Below are 17,324 nucleotides of genomic sequence, written 5' to 3' on the forward strand. Positions count from 1 at the left end.
AAATTTACTTGATAAAATTATCATATATATATTTATTTATTATCGGTATGTATATATATATATATTTATATATATTATTGTTAGATATATACAGTCATCATTCGCATTATCTTATCTAATCTTAACATCACATAATTATGTTTTTTTTCCTCTATTTCGAAACAATATTTAATGACTTATAAATGCATTAAACCATGCACATGATTACTGCGGGAAAACGATATAGAAATCAGGAAATAACGCGAAAAAAAAAGACGAGCTACGGGCTCTGCTTTGAATTCCTATACTACTTGTAATCAAAGTTTGATAATATGACCCAAATTAGTTATGCCAAGCCAGTACAAAGGCTTTATTTACCTCATAAACCTACAATCGGTCTACATAGGCATGTATTGAATATATTTCATATCGTGGCACCTGAATAGATGCTATTTCCTGTTGTTATTGTAAAAAAACAATCGGCCCTTATAAAGAAATTTCTCGCCATATCACTTCCATATCTGTGTACGAAGTAAAAATGAAATAAAGTCTGATTTTCAACGTAAACTCGTAAAAGTGAAGAATCGTTGTGCAGGTAATAATATACAACCATTGATTGATTATAAAATACACAATTCATAATAAAATAAACGAGATAATTACATACGTATTAGTGATCACAAGAACGAAAAAGAGCAAAATATCAGTGCCCACAGTAACTCCTCCATAATATTATCAGCTCGATAACATCAAAACATACCGGTACTACGTATCTTGTTTTTCTTTGGTGCGATGTTATCAAATAGTTCATTTCCGATGTCAAACTTTTACCCGAGAACTACGAAACTCCTAGACTACGCATCATAGTCACATAAAAACCACTTCCATAACTGATTGCACTACCTCAGATTTTACCGGTCTATCTATTTACATACAAAGCTAATTTACCCGAAGCCATTTAACAACATAAACTGGCATAATAGAAGAGTTGAATTACTCCCGAGGTTATCCGCTAAATGACCAGTGAAACTGACCTCATTACGCAACTCTAACCGGTCAGTTCGACCACCGACCATTCTCTGTTGGTAACTACCGTTCTGGGGCCAAGTTCAAAAGTTGGTTAGAATGGATAGTTGACATGGTGAAAATTTAAAGTCTATTTTTGCTACGGTATTTATCCACCGGTTGTCTTTGAGCAACTGGCCCCTGGATACTCTATAGATATCGAATATATTTACACATCGAACTAAGCCTACCCTAAGATTCTACATTTTTGGAATGATTTTTTTTGCCATTTGAAAATCTCGAGAACGAAACCGACAAAATATGGACTCCCGACATTTCGTCCGCAGCCAGGCTGTTCTCGGATCAGGTACCGAATACAATGCATGCTAATTACTAATACACTATAAGAATAATGGTTTGTTTGGATTTTCTTTTACACTTAAGTATTGTATGTTATGACTAGTTAGTTCAGATAACACAACCATAATCACGATCAAACTCGCTTATATCATCATCAGATAATAAGTCGTCGAAGTCATTAAGTCATCTATTTATTTTCAGGGCCCAGTTTCACGAAAAAGTGTAAGCTTAAAACGGTTAAGTTTGAATTTTTGCCACATGAAGTAACCAATGGCAATTACATGTTCACCAAAAATTTGAGTTTTAACTTTTTTGTGAAACTGAGCCCAGTAGCAATTCATAGCACACCAGCACACCAGATGGCGCAACAATATATATATATATATACATATATATATATATATATATATATATATATATATATATATATATATATATATATATATATATATATATATATATATATATATATATATATATATATATATATATATATATCCCAAATGAGTGTACGGCATAGTTTTACTGAAAAGAAAAAAGATTTGCCGCAGAGAGTTGATTCGAATTTGATTGAAATGTAGAAGAAATAAGAGCGCGGTAACCGAGCAACCACTAGAGAACTTGGTGGATCCTCACCTGCCATAAATGGAATCCTCGATTGCCACAGAAGTGGTGCCGGTACCCTGTTTACTACAAGTATAAGTCATCGGTCGATTAAGTCATCCACGATACGATCAGACCTACGATGACTTAAGCGAGTTTGACCGCGGTACATAATAAACACGACGCAGGTAGATTCCATGTAGATGATACGTTTCGCCAGACCAATCGATTCCTTACTAAACCGCGCGCGTAATAATGTCATCTGTCGAGATTCTTTTTTTGGGATCCGATGAATTTTTTCCGTGTAAGTTCTGCGACGGGGCAACTCGCGCACTGAATTTAACCGGTACCAACTATCTCTGAACAGGGTAGTAGGGTTTTTCTGTCAGGAGTTGTCGCTGCTTTTTTCTATCACGACATCCGCGAAGTCTCTTCATTACGTATATCGCCCTGCTGTCTGTAACTGTTTATTATAACTAAAATGTGACCCAACTAGTGTTCGTTTGTTGCGAGCTGAAAAAAAATTACGAATCAACATTTATCTATAACGTTCGAATAAAGATGATTTCAGAAGTTATTATTCAGGACCCTACAGTTGTGAGTTTAAGTTAACTCTTGAGTTGAAATCAGTTCATTTTCAATGAATTAACTCAGGACTGTGGAACTGGCTCCAGTACGGAAGAAGATCCATCCTTTCATTCATTCTTCATTTTTAAGTCGGGTGGCGGGTTTTTCACTAATAAAGTTTGAACGATGTTATTTATACAGTAAACTATGCGTTTTAGTTGAAACTTTGTAATGTATCCTTAGCCGTAGAACGAGATATTCGCTTTCCGACACGACTGCGGTTATTGCAATGTTTCTGGCGAAATGCATTAAATTAAAAATTTCAACGGGAACGCTCGAATAACCGATAATTTCATGAAGTGCACAATAAACAGCTTCTCATACAGGGTCCCTACGGATCAGTCATTCCAGAATTCAAGGACTTTTCAAGGTGTTTTCAAGGGGAATATTTAAGATTTCGAGTAGTGTATGCATCACTTTTCACAAGTTACTCTAGACTCCTCCTAAATTGGTATTGGTAAACCATTTAATTCAGTGGAATCTGTGTGTATAAAAGTCATATGACTACTAACTAGGTCTAAAATTTTCCAATTGCCAATTTCTTAAAAATGCAAGGAGTTTTCTAACACTTTTGGACATTTTGCTCAACTTCAAGGATATTCAAGGGCCTTGAAAAAAAAATTTTTTGTTTAGAAGGAGTTTTCGAAGAATCAAGGAGTCATAGGGACCCTGTCATAAAATACAAAAAATATACAAAAAATATACGGAAGCAGGGAAAACAGGATAAAGTGCAATACAAATACGAAGTACAAATAGATGATTTTAAACTTTGAATTATCGGCTTAATGAATGTCTGTCGAAATATCTACCGGTATGCTTTGATAGCGGAGGAACGAAGCAGTGAATATAGGTTTTATCTATAGATTTTACTTACCTAAAAGCCACCTCTGATGCACAAGAGATAGACATTATATAAATTTTACGTCGAGGGTTCGTTAGAATGATTTTGAGACAGATGGAAAGAAACGTTAACTTATTTGATTCCGATGCTTTCGAAAACGCTAGTTGAAGAGGAGTGTTATCGGTTAAAGGTAGCTCACGTAACGAAAACAAGGTACTACTTACTTGGCAGACGCAAAATCGCCCCACACGTCGGTGGCTGGAGCCGCAGGTGCAGCGTTCGCCGCGCCAGGTGCATCCAAGTCTAACAATAAATCTATATTACTCTGAGATTGAACTGTTGGTTGCGGTGGAGCTGAAAAACGAAGACGTAACAAATGAACACCCGACCAACACAAAATCGACGACTAAGCAAAAAGAATATTCGTTTACACTTCGGGTATAGAAAAAATCTTCAAAGATTTATGAATCACGCTAGATTTCATTTATTTCAAAAAGGCAAAGGTACAGGGTCCCTACTACAGGGATCAAACATTCCTCTGGATACGAGGGGTTTTCTAGGAGTTTAAAGGAGAATATTTCATATCTCAAGGAAGTATCAGCATCACTTTCATTATTGTAGACTCTTCCTAAATCAGTGCTGTTTATCTTGGTAAATCTATTTATTTGGTAAGCAAATTCTTATCCTAGACCTACCCATAGAGCTCAAATCAAATTTGAGTTCTATGACCTACCTAACCTCGGTTTCTAATTTGACTACCGCTAATAGGGTCAACGAAAGTCCCAAAACTGTACCAATTTAGGCATAGTTTAATGTACAACTACAAACTAGACAAAACTTTCACAAAATTGAAGTAGGTTTGAAATAGATTCAGGCATTTTTTTTCAAATGAAAGGAGTTCCGAGCACCTGTAAAGGCAAATTCCATTTAGAAGGAGTTTTTTAAGGACTCGAGGAGTAGTAAGGACCCTTTGGGGTAGTATTCCAAATAAGGAATAAATTTCCATCGTTAAATCTTAAATATCGTGAGTGTGACGTATATCATATATACTTCAAAGACTGTGACTCATCTTAATTGATTTTGACACCCGCAGCAGCGTTCATTAATTATGTATACTGGTACTGGAAGCTGATCTGTGTATGTAAATAGGTAGCAATTTGTTTAGTGACATTTCAGAATGTATATATTTAGAGGGTATATTAAGACTGACATTGATGAGAAACACCGTAAGGTAGGTTCGCCATTAATAAGACACTAGGAATATATCTTGTGTTGTGACAATCTTATATAAAGAGAATGCCACAATAACGAAAAAATAAAGTCTGAAAAGTTTCCTTGAGCTGGTAGTTAATTCAATGTTTCAACTTTATTCTAATAGTCATCTTCAAGAATACTGAGATACAACAGAAATTATGAAATATATATTCAATCTAGGGCCCAGTTTTATAGACTGGTATTAACTTAGCTCAACTGAAAGTGAATCGAGTTATCTCTCTGGGTTAAAGTTAATACCAGTCTATAAAACTGGGTCCAGAACGTTGAAAAACCTACAGTTACTAGCTCAAGGAAACATTTTTGGACTTAATTTTTCGGCATTCTAGTGGGATTCTCTTTAAATTACAACGAGGTAGGAGTTAGTACCACTACCACAAAGGGTAGGGGGTCATCATCTCTGAATTGGAAAATTCTCCCCCTAAACCGCATTTCCGTAAATACAATATTCACCTTGCGATTGGACAGTTGGTTGCTGACTGAATAGATTTCCTACGGCTGGTTGTTGGGGTTGCATCTGCGCGGCTGGTGCCACAGGATGAGGATGCTGTCGACTGGTCGCACCCGACGATGGAGGCGGTTTGATTCCTCCCGGCGGGGGTGGTAGGATGCCTATAGCACCTCCGGCTCCTGCGCTCGCTCGCGGACGAGCTTTACTAGTTCCGTTGCCAGACTTCGTGTGCAGGTTCAACTTAATAGTTTGACCCTCTTTAAATCCTAAATCTAATTTCGGTCCCGAATCTAACGTTGACTGAGTTTCTAAATCTTTCTCTTTTTTTAACCACCTGAAAAATGAAAACGCATCGAAAAATAAATCTTCCATCTTGAAACAGGTAGGTGAGCTTTTTTGTCTGGCCCCAGTTCCACAGTTGCGAATTAAGATTTGACCCATAGTTAACTCATTGTAAATGAACTAGTTTTAACTTATGAGTTAATACTAACTAACAGATGCTTCTCGACTCACTTAAAATGGTCTTGAAGACTAACGTTAAGATCGAAAGCGTCGCTACGATCTTCAAATCCAACACCGATGAAAGCACTTCGACCTGCCAAAAAAAAACAAATCTTGATTGTTGACATATTGACAATTAAAAGTTAATTTTTACTGTGGTATTTATCCGCCGGTTATCTTTAACAAATATTGACCAACTGGCTCCTGACATTAGATACTTTATCTGATATCGGCGCGCCGCCAAAAACTGATCATCCAGGACTTCACCTGAGATATTTCTAATTGAAAATAACTACAAACATCAGATATTTTACCAGCATACAAAATTGATCATCAACACTAAGCACTAAAATGCTGGACTCAGTTCCACAGTTGTGAGTTAGAGTTAACTCTGAGTTAAAGTTAGTTCATTTCAATGAGTTAACTCAGAGTCAAATCTTAACTCAGAACTGTGGAACTCGACCCTGAACGTCTGAAAGGGTAGTTGCAGCCTGAAAGCTAAGACCCCACCAGCGAGATTTTAACTCATAGACCAGAATATTCAAAACGCGGTATCTCGACTCTCAGCCCCTCATACTACATACCTGATACATCTTTAATGCGTATGACAAAATATCGACTTGAATCTAGAACACTTTCGCAAGCGGTACTGGGGTATTCCTCAATGGGAGCATTAGCGAATAGTTCACCTGAAATATCGCAAATTAATCATTGAGAATTTCATCTACCGAAAAACCACATATCTCAGTCAGACTTTCGACAGATATGAAGCCACTGTTCTCTAATTGTACAAACCTGAGGCTTTATCTTCAAGTTTGATGCTTAAATCTTTACCCTTAACGACTACACGCATTCGACCGGTCCAGTCAGGCTGATCTAATGACCAATCAGAGGCTCTAAAAAGTAAATAGAAATTTTGCTTTTATCGAAACAGCAGTTTTCGAGTGACGAATGATTGGGATTGTGGGGCATGCTAAACGCTAGTTCATCTGAAATCAGAATCAAAGCTGCCTCAGTTACTCAGTAGGGAGCAGTTGCATTCACTATCGGTGAGTGCCGAGTGACAAGCTGGTTCGAAATCGAGTCCTTCGGCTGCAATAAAGAATGCGGGCATTGGACCACAGTTCAGAGGCTGGCGGTGCCCTTGTTAGATGAACATGATCTACAATAGAATCTAGTCCTGGCAAACCTAGATCCTAAAGAAGTAAAGCAAAACAAACTAACAAACATGTCATATAAATTCATCATTGGTTGTAAAAATACAGTGACACCAACCCTGGCAAGTGAAATGCGGAAGTGATTTCGGTAGCAATTTTCGCCAATTATTCCGTTATCTTAAGGATAACTATCGGGTGAATAATCAAAAACTAGGTATTAAATTGAAGCCCCGTTTGTGCTCTTTTACCTGTAGCCTCTGTTCGTAGTTCTCGGGGGTATACGGTAGACGAAAACCTCATTTTTCACGCACACAACGCTCTCGTAATCCACCGACATTTTGTTCGGTTGTCAGCAAAACGCGGATCTGGACTCTTCGATATTGGTAAAATGTAAATTGCTTCCCGGAAAGCCGTGAAAATATATACCCATAATGATTTAAGATAAGATAATAGGTTGACTTAATTAAGAATAAACATCGTTTTTAACTATTTTGGGTAGTCTTTTTTATTGTTTTTAAGTGAATTGATATGTACGTCGTTTCAGCTCTGATTCTTAGTTTTCGTAGCGATCGTTGTTTATATTGGCAACCAGGAAGTGAACAAATTATCAGTTCCAAAAAAAATTACGAAAATGACGCTAAATCCACTGGCAAATCCTAAAGGAGTGAAGCTGGTTTGTGAATTGTGTCAGAAACCTGCTTTTATTCAGTGCACCGATTGTAGAGTCACGTATTATTGGTAGGTTTTAACGAAACCAATATCTTTCTTCTCTATAGACTCTGTCAGTGACACTCCAGTGACTGTGTCACTACGTGTCTGTGACTGTGTATTACGCCTACGGTACCACCAGAAAACGAAATTGGGAGCGACTCCAGTTAAGTTGTCCTGGTTTTAACCTAACTTAACCAACACTATACCTCCTCAACTGGATGAACGGACGACCCAGGCAACAACTGCCGATTAGTTCCGGCGTATGATCGGCCTGCGCTCGGACTAAAAACCCAGCGCTCTCCTCCCAGTTCCAAGTGCCTCATCAGGACAAACTTGCAACTGCTGTTACAGATACAGATGATACTCTATTCCTTAATCACATAAGCGCCACACAGGTGACAGCTTTAACTACCTACAGTAAGATCCAAAATTGTAATATCAATTAAAAATCCTCCTTTTTCTCAATTCAGTGGCGTGGAGCATCAGAGAGCCGACTGGTTGGGAATTCATGAGAAGATATGTCAGTTACTCATACCGTTAAGAACTGCGACACCTTTCATCGCCTCAGAGGAAGATCGACAAAAACGTCGATTTCAAATCCTTGAAAAACAGGTTCGTTTTTAAACTGTTCTTAGACTTAAAATTATTCACATGTGAAAATTAAAACCAGGGTCCAGTGCAGGCTTAATTCCATTAAAGTGGTCCTTAAAACTATGAAACTGGGGTCAGTTGTGCAGTCATGGCTTAGGTTTAAGACCAGTCTAAAGCCATTCTGGTTCTATGGACAATCAAACAACTTCATTCTAAAACAAATATTTAAATTTAAATCATGACTATATGCAACTGGGCCCGTTGTAATTTGTTAGATTGGTTATGTAGATGGACTTAAAACTGGTCTTAAGCTAAATCTAAGCTTCTACTGACCCAGATTCTTTTTTGAATTCTCCATTCTTTATTCTTCAGAGGCAGATGATCGACCTGACGCGAACTACCGGTCAGAAATTATTATTCGAAAGCAAACATGAAGAGGCAGTTCCTGCGGCTATGCAGTCGTTACGATTTGCTATCGATGTTCACGGTATCGCTAGCATCGAATTAGTTCCTTCATATCTCATACTTGGAGAGGCAAGCATAGGTATGTTTTTAAACACTATTTTCTTAAACACTACTATTTTCACACTATTGCTAGTTTAAATTAGTGTAAAATATAGTATATGATACCTATTCGCCATGTATGTATGCAGTATAAATGATGTATGATTACAAGCAAAGGAAAAAATACTTAGTTACATACATGCCAATGGAGGCTGTGTCCCATAGGCATCCAAGCACCCAGGTATGTTTTTAAAAGCAGTGTTCACACTATTGCTAGTTTAAGTTAGTGTGAAATTTAATATATATGTGTAGTATCTATTTGCCATGTTTATATGCATTGTAAATAATATATATGTATGATTACAAACAAGGAAAAACATATATATAGTAACACACATACATGACTGGATGCTTGGAAAGCCAATAGAGGCTGTGTTCCATAGGCATCCAAGTGCAGCACCTAAGTATGCTTTTATAAGCTGCGTTCACGCTATTGCTAGTAAGTTAGTCGTAACGTTTAGAATGTTCCTGGATCGCTCTTTTTAGTCAGTCTAAATTTGTTCTAAAAGGGATTTTTTGCTAGCGTTCTACCATAACCAGTCGGTTGTGGGACAGGTGACTGCAAGCTTCGTCCTACCCTTCCACGGTGACAGGTGGTAATTATAATCTCAATTGCTGAATTCAATTCAGGTTAGGGATCATTCATTTATTACGTACGCATAAAATTTGAATTTTTCAACCCCCCTCCCCCTCTGTTCGTGTAATCGGCCATTTTTTAATATACATTAAGCATTACAGTACGCAATTGCACTGACCCCTCCCCCTCCCCTAATGCGTACATAATAGATGATTGACCCCTTGGAGATGGGCATCTACCATGTTGCAGGACATAGAGTCTTCGTCCTGCAACAAAGAGGATGTATTTAAGTTGGGTCCTCTTCTGGTATGCAGAGACTGTGCCCAAGGACTCTCACTTGCTCGATCAAATCAATGTCCTGTGCAGTTAGCTCAGTTGGTTGAGTGGAGGACTGGGAACCAAGAGGTCCCTAATTCGAAGCTACGTACTATGCACTGCTGAGTTAGTCAGGTTATGAGCCATAACAAGAAGGCCCTGGCCGTTTCTTAAGACCCATTAGGGTTACACTGTTACTTGCAGTTGGGACATAAAATCCTTCTAAACTAAGGTCTAAACTCAATGGGCTAGTTTTGATCAACTGTTGGAATAGTGCAGGTGCATTGGAAGCAATTTTTGAATGCCACAGCCAATTGCCAATTTTTGACAGTTTCTAATATTGTCGCGGCGAATTTACTTCAATTTCGTCAAAAACGTAGTAGAGAAAGAAAAAAATTTCATTCAGTAAATTATTGCCGCCACTGCAGTTGCTACGGTTCCAACACCAGTAGTGTAAACCCTCAAATTAAAAACGTTCTGTGTGAACGCACCTATAATTGCTAGTTGAGCTGAACGAATTAAAGCAAGGTTTAAACGAACGTCAAATATTGTTTGCTTCTCCCAGGGTTAGATCGTTTGAATCAAGCGGAACAATACTTGGCACAAGCTCAGTGGACCGTTTTGAAAACGCCCGAATGTTCAAACGCCATCAGATCGAAGTTGTACCGTAACCTCGGTTTATTGTACGCCGCAAAAGGCGACTTCTCCGAGGCTCTGAGATCTTTAGCCGATGATGTGAGTACAAACTGCTGTTTATAGAATAGTGTTAGAATTAACGGAAATCAGAAGATTGGATATGAAAGTTATTCGACCTTCCATTCAACTTTTTAGGTGAATTAGCAAAAATTCATAAAGCGGATGAAAAATACATAAAGAGATACATATTTTTGCAATTAGCTTCTGAGCTGGAACCAGGATCCAGTTCCAGGTTCAAATTCATTTTAGAGTGAAAACATTGAAAGTAAACTACAGTGGAACCTCGTTACAGCGAACTTCATGAGACCAGAAAAAATGTTCGTTATATACGATAGTTCGTTATATCCAGTATAAAATTTATCAAATAATGTCTTACTTGGGACAAAATTCTATATTTGTTATGTCCGAAGAATCATTGTATCCGAGTTCGTTGTAACGAGGTTCCACTGTAATTCTAATTTTAGAGTCAATCGTGGAACTATGTCCAGTTGTTTTTTGACTGATACTAACTTCATCTGCAAGCGGCAATTGATAAACTTTTCAACTGCTGCTGAAGTTTATAGTGTTATTTTCATTCAGATTTGGTATGCCTCGAATGAATTCGGAAGCGATGACATTCGAACGTCGGGCGGCTATTTTCACATGGCTAACGTTTTCTTGCGGAAAGAAGATATGGAAACGGCAGATTCATTGTACAAAAGGGTGAGTTGTTTTACTTAATGACTAGAGCCGACTATTTCGACGTTGATGGTTGATTCATTGAATTTATGAAAACTTCTTTCTCGTTCAGGTGTTAGATATATGGTATGATCATTTGCTTAAGATAGTGAAGATGAGGACGAAAACACCAATCGCTCCGAAGGGAGTCGGTTTGGTGGTCGCCGAAATAAATCAAGAACCGGATATTGGTTTAGGTTAGTTTTAGGTCGTTCGTTCTGGGGTCAGTTCCTCAAAGTTGCTTTAAGATAACCAATGGATAAATATAATAGTAACAACAAACGTTTAATTGTTACTATGTCAATTATCCACTGGTAAACTCTAAATATTTTAACTCTTTTATTTTAATTTTTCAGATGAAGCGCAAGAAGCCGAAGCAAAAAAAGTTTTGAACTTGATTCAGGAAGTTTATGGACAGAATAACGAGGTGACCAAAGCGACTCTGATTAAAGTTACTCATGCTCTGGCAATGCTGTATTTCGTTCTGCGGGATGGAATCAAAGTAGGTTTTCTCCGAGCAAACTTGAAACAATCACGCGTAGCCTTCTTAATTAACTGATGAGCGTTTGAACGCTGACGCGTAAATGGAACAAAAATCTAATCGGAACAAAAATAGTGGTTTAAGCCGGTACATTTTCTTTTCCAGGCTGTAGAATTCAAAAATGTGGCGATTCGCACTTGTCAGGATTTTCCCGAAGACGACCCCGTAGCAAAAGACATTTCATCGTTTGATCGTTTCCTAACGAACGCTTCTGGTATTTAGATAGTAGACTTGAAAAACCTGATTACCATCGATCCGTCCAAGATTCAAAAGATATCTTACAGAGCAGCAGTGTGGCGTTCTTATAGTCGTTTAAACGTACTGTAATAGACTGTGATAATACTTGCGTGATTATAATCAAACGTTTCGGAAAAATTAATGTACATATATTCATTCGCAAAAAAATGATGATGTATTTTAGTAAAATTTTTGTTGGAATTTCTGAATTACAGAACGTTATATTATTGTTGAAAAATAAACGGCATATTAATTTGAATAATTCGCGTTCTTTTTTGTCGATACAAAGTGCACGTACTTTTCTGCATTTAGGGGACGTTAATTATGTAGTTAATGTAGCTAGGACTGCGGCATACCGACAATGAACAGAACTTCGATTGAACTTCGATCATTAGTAATTCAAAAACAACAGCTGTTGCTGGTGATATGTATATGTATTTATATAGAAAGAAAATGAAAATACTTGCTTCTTATGGTTTACGATACACTTATACTGGAAATCATCAGACTCCTCGGAGAAACCTGTTTCCCTACCGGTATGCACAGTGATTTGCAAGTTTTTTGTATTGTATTTTTGAAAGCTACGTCTTGAAGTACTTGGTAAGATAGACACTAGAGCTGTAGCTGATATCTCGGGAGAGCCGAGCTGGGCAGAAAAGCTGCAGTATCAGTATGACCATCGGTTTACTATGTCACTGGAAATATGAATGAAGTTCATGTGATTTATTTTGACAATAAGAAAATACCCGATCAGGACTTCAGTGGTACTAGCGAAATAAAGGATTTTTGGTAGAATGTTCACGGTCTTGTAACTGCTATCTAAGGTGTTGTTGCGAATAAAGCATTCTACAACAACCATGTCACCAAGCGTAACCGGCTGATCACTAGCCATAGCCTTTGGCCACCACGATCACAATCATCACTGGATCTTTTACACTACGGACCTCCAAGCATATTGAGTTCCCAGGTTTGAAATCGGGAAAGTTCGGTTGTCGGGCATTTCTTTTTTCAATTAGGTGAAATAGCGTTGGAATTTAATCAATGGACCCTTCCTGGTGCAAACTCACGCATTAACTTGCTTTTACAGATGGGACCTCATGAATAGTATTTAGAGCTTAATACGATACCTAACTGTATATTGCATATACATATATTAACTAATCCTTTACTGCACATGTTACCAGATATATATATATATATATATATATATATATATATATATATATATATATATATATATATATATATATATATATATATATATATATATATATATATATATATATATATATATATATATATATATATATATATATATATATATATATATATATATATATATATATATATAACTTATAATGCGGGTAAAAAATCTGCCGATCTTCTGATATGTATATTGCCTGTATCTGTGATGTGAAACCTCGGTTTGTTTAGTAAAATAACATTCTTGGTGTTTAAACACAGAGAACGGCGAAGCTGCACTCTCACAAGAACTGGATCGACTGACACGAGAAAAGGTCATGTCTGCTTCGCTCGAAAACATCCGACTATCGAGTAGTTTAGAAGATCTTAAAAGTTTGCAATTTTATCAAGCGCTGTTGGCCGAATTTTTCGGCACGATGCTATTTCTGGTAGTTGGAGTGACCTCGACGTTAACCTGGCCCGGAGCGCCAGCTCCCGTAACGCCGGGCATAGCAGCGGCTTTCGGACTCGGACTGGGCACTGTTGTTTGGATTACGGCCGGAAAAAGCGGAGGCCACATCAACCCGGCCGTTACTCTGGGGATGTTAGTTGCGAGGAAAATCAGCGCAATTAGGTAACACTTGTGAATTTAATAGTTGAATTTAATTAATGATGTCCAATATTTTCCGAATAAAAAAGATATGATCAGAATTTTGATTGCGTAGGCACCAAGCTTTTAGCCATGTAAAACCTGATAAGTATAGTAAGATAAAAACCCACTATCTACAAATTAAAAGAATTTAAAAACAAGAAATATATTTATTCGAACAATCTAAAATATATAAAATACACGACGTTTCGATCTCACTCTAGAGATCATCGTCAGATGTAGGGTGAGATCGAAACGTCGTGTATTTTTTTATATTTCAGATTGTTCGAATAAATAAATTTCTTGTTTTTGAATTCTTTTAATTTGTAGATAGTGGGTTTTTTTTTAAATCTTATTATCCGTTCACCACGTTTGAGTGTGGTTGGTTATCGTTCTCTGATAAGTGTAGATTTGTGAGAAATCGAACCGTACCTGACACCATGACTTTTTTCTATTCTTTATCGGGAAAACCCTGTGCGCATAATTATGATCGTAATGCGATACATTGTATAATATGCTCAACTTCCTCAGCTTCGTTTTCATATGATGGTATCGACATTTGCAAATCGCTAGTACCATCTCGGTTGCACGGCACAATTAGTCCTCGAGCAGCAATCATAAAATGTAGAGCAAAATTAACTTATATATTGGAAATGACGAATGTTTTTTTTTCTATTCAAGGTTTTTCTTGTACTTGGTTGCTCAGTGTTGTGGTGCTATTGTGGGAGCTCTTTTGGTCAAGGGTGTAACCCCTACAAGTGTTGGTGGAAGCTTCGGCGCCACAGTCGTATCAAAGGTCTCTAAACTACGAAGTCTTTTTGTATTTCTTTCTTTATTATGATATTTTGGATCAAAATTCATTAAAGATACCGAAATATTATACTCAAGGGCCCTACATGTATTTTCGTTACATCTTCAGGGCCGGCAAGGGGGCAGTTCCTCCCATTAATTTTGGAAAAGTGCGCTTTTTTGCGAATATCCTATATATGTTATATCCTATAGAACTGCCCTTTTACGGGTTTCTCTGCCCCCCCCCTAAAATTCAAATGTTAGGTACGGCCCTGATCTTTCGTAAATTTTTTTTTAAGGATCTTCAATCGTGGCAAGGATTGATTGTTGAACTGGTGTTAACCGTGGTGCTTGTAACGACGGTATTCGCGTCGACTGATAACGCCAGGAAGGATCTGAGCGGTTCGGGACCGTTGGCGATCGGCATTTCATTATTCGTTTGCGTAATCGGCGGGGTACGTGCACAATGTAGTGTCGTTGAAACAGATTTCAAGTTGATATCAATTTTTCATCTCCTCTCGTATCGTATCCGTTCTATAAAATATGCATCGTGTACAATAACTCGATATATTGAAGATACAAACAGCCCGTTTACCAGCACAATCGCATGGTATTGTTTGTAATCTGCTAAGAGTTCCTACTCGTTAGAATTGATAAATTAACTGTAAAATATAAAGATTATTAAATAGATAATGAACTTTGTGCTGTTCACTCACAGCACGAAAAATCTCCGTTTCAGCCAGTACTTCCTTTTCATACGTACGTTACTCCCAGTGGTTTTTCTATGTTGGTTATCAGGTTATCCGGATTTGCGATATGAAATCTCAGGGGTGGGATTTAGGGAGTGGTCTCAGGGGTACCGTACGGACCCCTGCCTTCCCATTGAAATTGCCCTTTTCGTCATGACAACAATTGTTAAAGCCTGCAAATTCGAAACTCATCGTTTCGCGGGAAAATTGCCCATTTTCGGATATATTTCTTAGACATGGCTACTTTAACTGAAAAACGCCTTTTCTTTTCTTCTGGGCCCCAGCTTCCCAAAGTTCCTAGATCCGCCCCCGCATCTTAACGATATCTTTTACCATCATTTACGAGTCTCAAGTTACAGACCAACTCATGTAACAAGTTGGCCCCTTTAGCCTGTTGATCCATCATATTGTTTATTGGATTTCATAGTTTCCCTGTATATTCTAGTACTTAGGCTAAGAATCAATATATATATACCTTATTTCTCGTTTCTGCTGAGCTTAGAGTTGACTCGGCCAGCCGCCTAATACCCTGGGGCCGGTTTTATAGATAGGTATTAACTTCAAACCGGGGGCTAACTCAATTAATTTTCTCTCATCACTCTTTAAAATCTTGATCAAGCTAACTGAAACCGACCCGGTAGCTAAAGCAATGAACTTTTAGTAATATTTTTTTCCACACCAACTCAATGCGTAAACTCCAAAGCAAGCATCACGTACATCAATTTACCGCATTTTTCGACCATCGATTTTACCTTTGCTTTTCCGTTTCTAGCCGTGAAACATCTCCTCACATACTTTTTCCACGTGAATCCATATTTCATGGATCATAAAAAGCTGCGTTGAAATATCCAATAATTGTTTACCGGGAATACTCGAAAAACCACTAGTAACTAGCGTTTTGACGGGTAATTTGTGTTATGTCGTCAATTCAGGTAAACTAAACATCGATTTTTTTTCTCAAACTTGCGTGTCTAGGCGTCATACACAGGGCCAAGTCTGAATCCGGCTAGGACTCTTGGGTCGGCTGTTGCGGGAAACGTTTGGAAAACACATTGGGTAAGGATCAAATTCCTCGGCGGCAAAACATATATACATACATTCTATACCTTTGCATCCCTTGTTCAGTTATATAGTGCTAGATTCTCGGAAAATCCTGCTTCTTTGAAATATCATAATGGGTTTCACATAATTAGCTTAATAAAAAATTCGAATTTCCGGCTTAATGTAATTAACTATATTCATCAACCTGGTCGATGAAGCTACTATACGCGGCAGCGAAAGCTCGTGCGCCAAATAAAATAACCTACAATACTCCACCTACAATACTCATCTACGAATCTTCTACATAATGGGTTGAAATTAAGAATTGATTTGAAAGGATTTTAATCAAGAAAGGTTATTTCATATTCCAGGTGTATTGGATCGGACCGATGTTGGCGGGTGCGGCGTCCGCGTTGTTCTGGGAATTTACAATCGCCGCCAATGCGTGTCCGTTGCGGATAAAATCATGGATCGTCGACGTGGACTACGATCCGGACCGACCAGCCGATCAATACGGCGAATATATCGTACCAGCACTATCTGATCAGAACTAGTCGCGCGAATTGTCCTCGTTTCTTATATCTAATGGACAATTTGCGTGATGAACTTGACGCTTGCCTCGAAACTTAGAAGATATTCACTCTTAAGTAGTCTCGAGGATCTTTACTGGTCGTATTTATCTAAATTATGTATCAACGGATGTAAAAAACCTGGCGCACCTAGCAATCGATAATAATGAATTTGTTAGAAATAAATGTTATGTATTCATCATCTATCAAATAGGTTCAATGTGTCGAAATATTGAATCGTTAACAGTTGCGTCGTCATATTACTTTGAGGTTATGCAGCTTTTTCGATCACGATACCGTGATGAGAGGTTTACGTCATGACACATCCCCAAAATCTTTAAATAGGCCGATTTTGTTACGTCTCTGAAACTGACGGTTAAGCAAACTACACCGTTACGTATAGACGACCAACATTCTCAACGGCCTTGTTTGCAAGCAAGCTCGTTTCTAGCAATCTATTTAGCAAGACGGACGCCATTTTAAATGGCTCTATTGATGCATCTCTCACGAACTGAGTCCTCTATGAATAGGAGCGGCGGTGATGAATGCGTATAGTTAGATCAGTAAACCTCACCACGTGGCTGCAAAGCGCCAGAAACT

At 37.9% G+C, this 17,324-nt stretch overlaps 3 protein-coding genes across 4 annotated transcripts; 2 read left to right on the plus strand and 1 right to left on the minus strand.

The window, feature by feature from the left end:
* Positions 1–1,847: 1,847 nt before the first annotated feature.
* On the minus strand, positions 1,848–7,140 carry LOC141908306 (adaptin ear-binding coat-associated protein 1-like). 2 transcript variants are annotated; one of them, XM_074798296.1, is made up of 8 exons: positions 7,045–7,140; positions 6,435–6,535; positions 6,224–6,328; positions 5,652–5,733; positions 5,141–5,472; positions 3,640–3,769; positions 3,449–3,461; positions 1,848–2,460 (listed from the first exon to the last, which is right to left on the minus strand). In XM_074798296.1, the coding sequence occupies exons 1-7, from the start codon at positions 7,131–7,133 to the stop codon at positions 3,449–3,451; spliced, it is 852 nt and encodes a 283-aa protein (XP_074654397.1). In that variant the 5' UTR covers positions 7,134–7,140; the 3' UTR covers positions 1,848–2,460. The 2 variants fall into 2 exon arrangements, with proteins under 2 accessions (XP_074654397.1, XP_074654395.1); XM_074798294.1 differs by lacking the exon at positions 3,449–3,461.
* Positions 7,141–7,368: 228 nt separating this feature from the next.
* On the plus strand, positions 7,369–11,961 carry LOC141908736 (zinc finger MYND domain-containing protein 12-like). The gene is made up of 8 exons (XM_074798906.1): positions 7,369–7,534; positions 7,978–8,119; positions 8,471–8,642; positions 10,120–10,289; positions 10,830–10,952; positions 11,041–11,164; positions 11,324–11,469; positions 11,614–11,961. The coding sequence occupies exons 1-8, from the start codon at positions 7,428–7,430 to the stop codon at positions 11,728–11,730; spliced, it is 1,101 nt and encodes a 366-aa protein (XP_074655007.1). The 5' UTR covers positions 7,369–7,427; the 3' UTR covers positions 11,731–11,961.
* Positions 11,962–12,681: 720 nt separating this feature from the next.
* Positions 12,682–16,919, plus strand: LOC141908829 (aquaporin-5-like). The gene is made up of 6 exons (XM_074799049.1): positions 12,682–12,712; positions 13,210–13,561; positions 14,258–14,372; positions 14,665–14,820; positions 16,090–16,170; positions 16,527–16,919. The coding sequence occupies exons 2-6, from the start codon at positions 13,266–13,268 to the stop codon at positions 16,707–16,709; spliced, it is 831 nt and encodes a 276-aa protein (XP_074655150.1). The 5' UTR covers positions 12,682–12,712; positions 13,210–13,265; the 3' UTR covers positions 16,710–16,919.
* Positions 16,920–17,324: the final 405 nt, after the last annotated feature.

This window comes from Tubulanus polymorphus, chromosome 7 (genome assembly GCF_964204645.1).
Source record: "Tubulanus polymorphus chromosome 7, tnTubPoly1.2, whole genome shotgun sequence".
Taxonomy (NCBI): Eukaryota; Metazoa; Nemertea; class Palaeonemertea; order Tubulaniformes; family Tubulanidae; genus Tubulanus; species Tubulanus polymorphus.

What these genes read in the sequence shown, in the direction of transcription:
- LOC141908306 (XM_074798294.1), bottom strand. Translation starts at nt 7,133, where the DNA reads ATGTCGGTGGATTACGAGAGCGTTGTGTGCGTGAAAAATGAGGTTTTC. An exon ending in ACTTGAAGATAAAGCCTCAG is followed by an intron (nt 6,329 to 6,434) that starts GTTTGTACAATT and finishes GCGATATTTCAG; the next exon opens with GTGAACTATTCGCTAATGCT. An exon ending in GGCGATTTTGCGTCTGCCAA is followed by an intron (nt 2,461 to 3,639) that starts GTAAGTAGTACC and finishes ATTTTTTTTCAG; the next exon opens with CTCGCAACAAACGAACACTA.
- LOC141908736 (XM_074798906.1), top strand. Translation starts at nt 7,428, where the DNA reads ATGACGCTAAATCCACTGGCAAATCCTAAAGGAGTGAAGCTGGTTTGT. An exon ending in TGAGATCTTTAGCCGATGAT is followed by an intron (nt 10,290 to 10,829) that starts GTGAGTACAAAC and finishes ATTTTCATTCAG; the next exon opens with ATTTGGTATGCCTCGAATGA. An exon ending in CAGATTCATTGTACAAAAGG is followed by an intron (nt 10,953 to 11,040) that starts GTGAGTTGTTTT and finishes TTTCTCGTTCAG; the next exon opens with GTGTTAGATATATGGTATGA.
- LOC141908829 (XM_074799049.1), top strand. Translation starts at nt 13,266, where the DNA reads ATGTCTGCTTCGCTCGAAAACATCCGACTATCGAGTAGTTTAGAAGAT. An exon ending in AGGAAAATCAGCGCAATTAG is followed by an intron (nt 13,562 to 14,257) that starts GTAACACTTGTG and finishes TTTCTATTCAAG; the next exon opens with GTTTTTCTTGTACTTGGTTG. An exon ending in TCGTTTGCGTAATCGGCGGG is followed by an intron (nt 14,821 to 16,089) that starts GTACGTGCACAA and finishes TTGCGTGTCTAG; the next exon opens with GCGTCATACACAGGGCCAAG.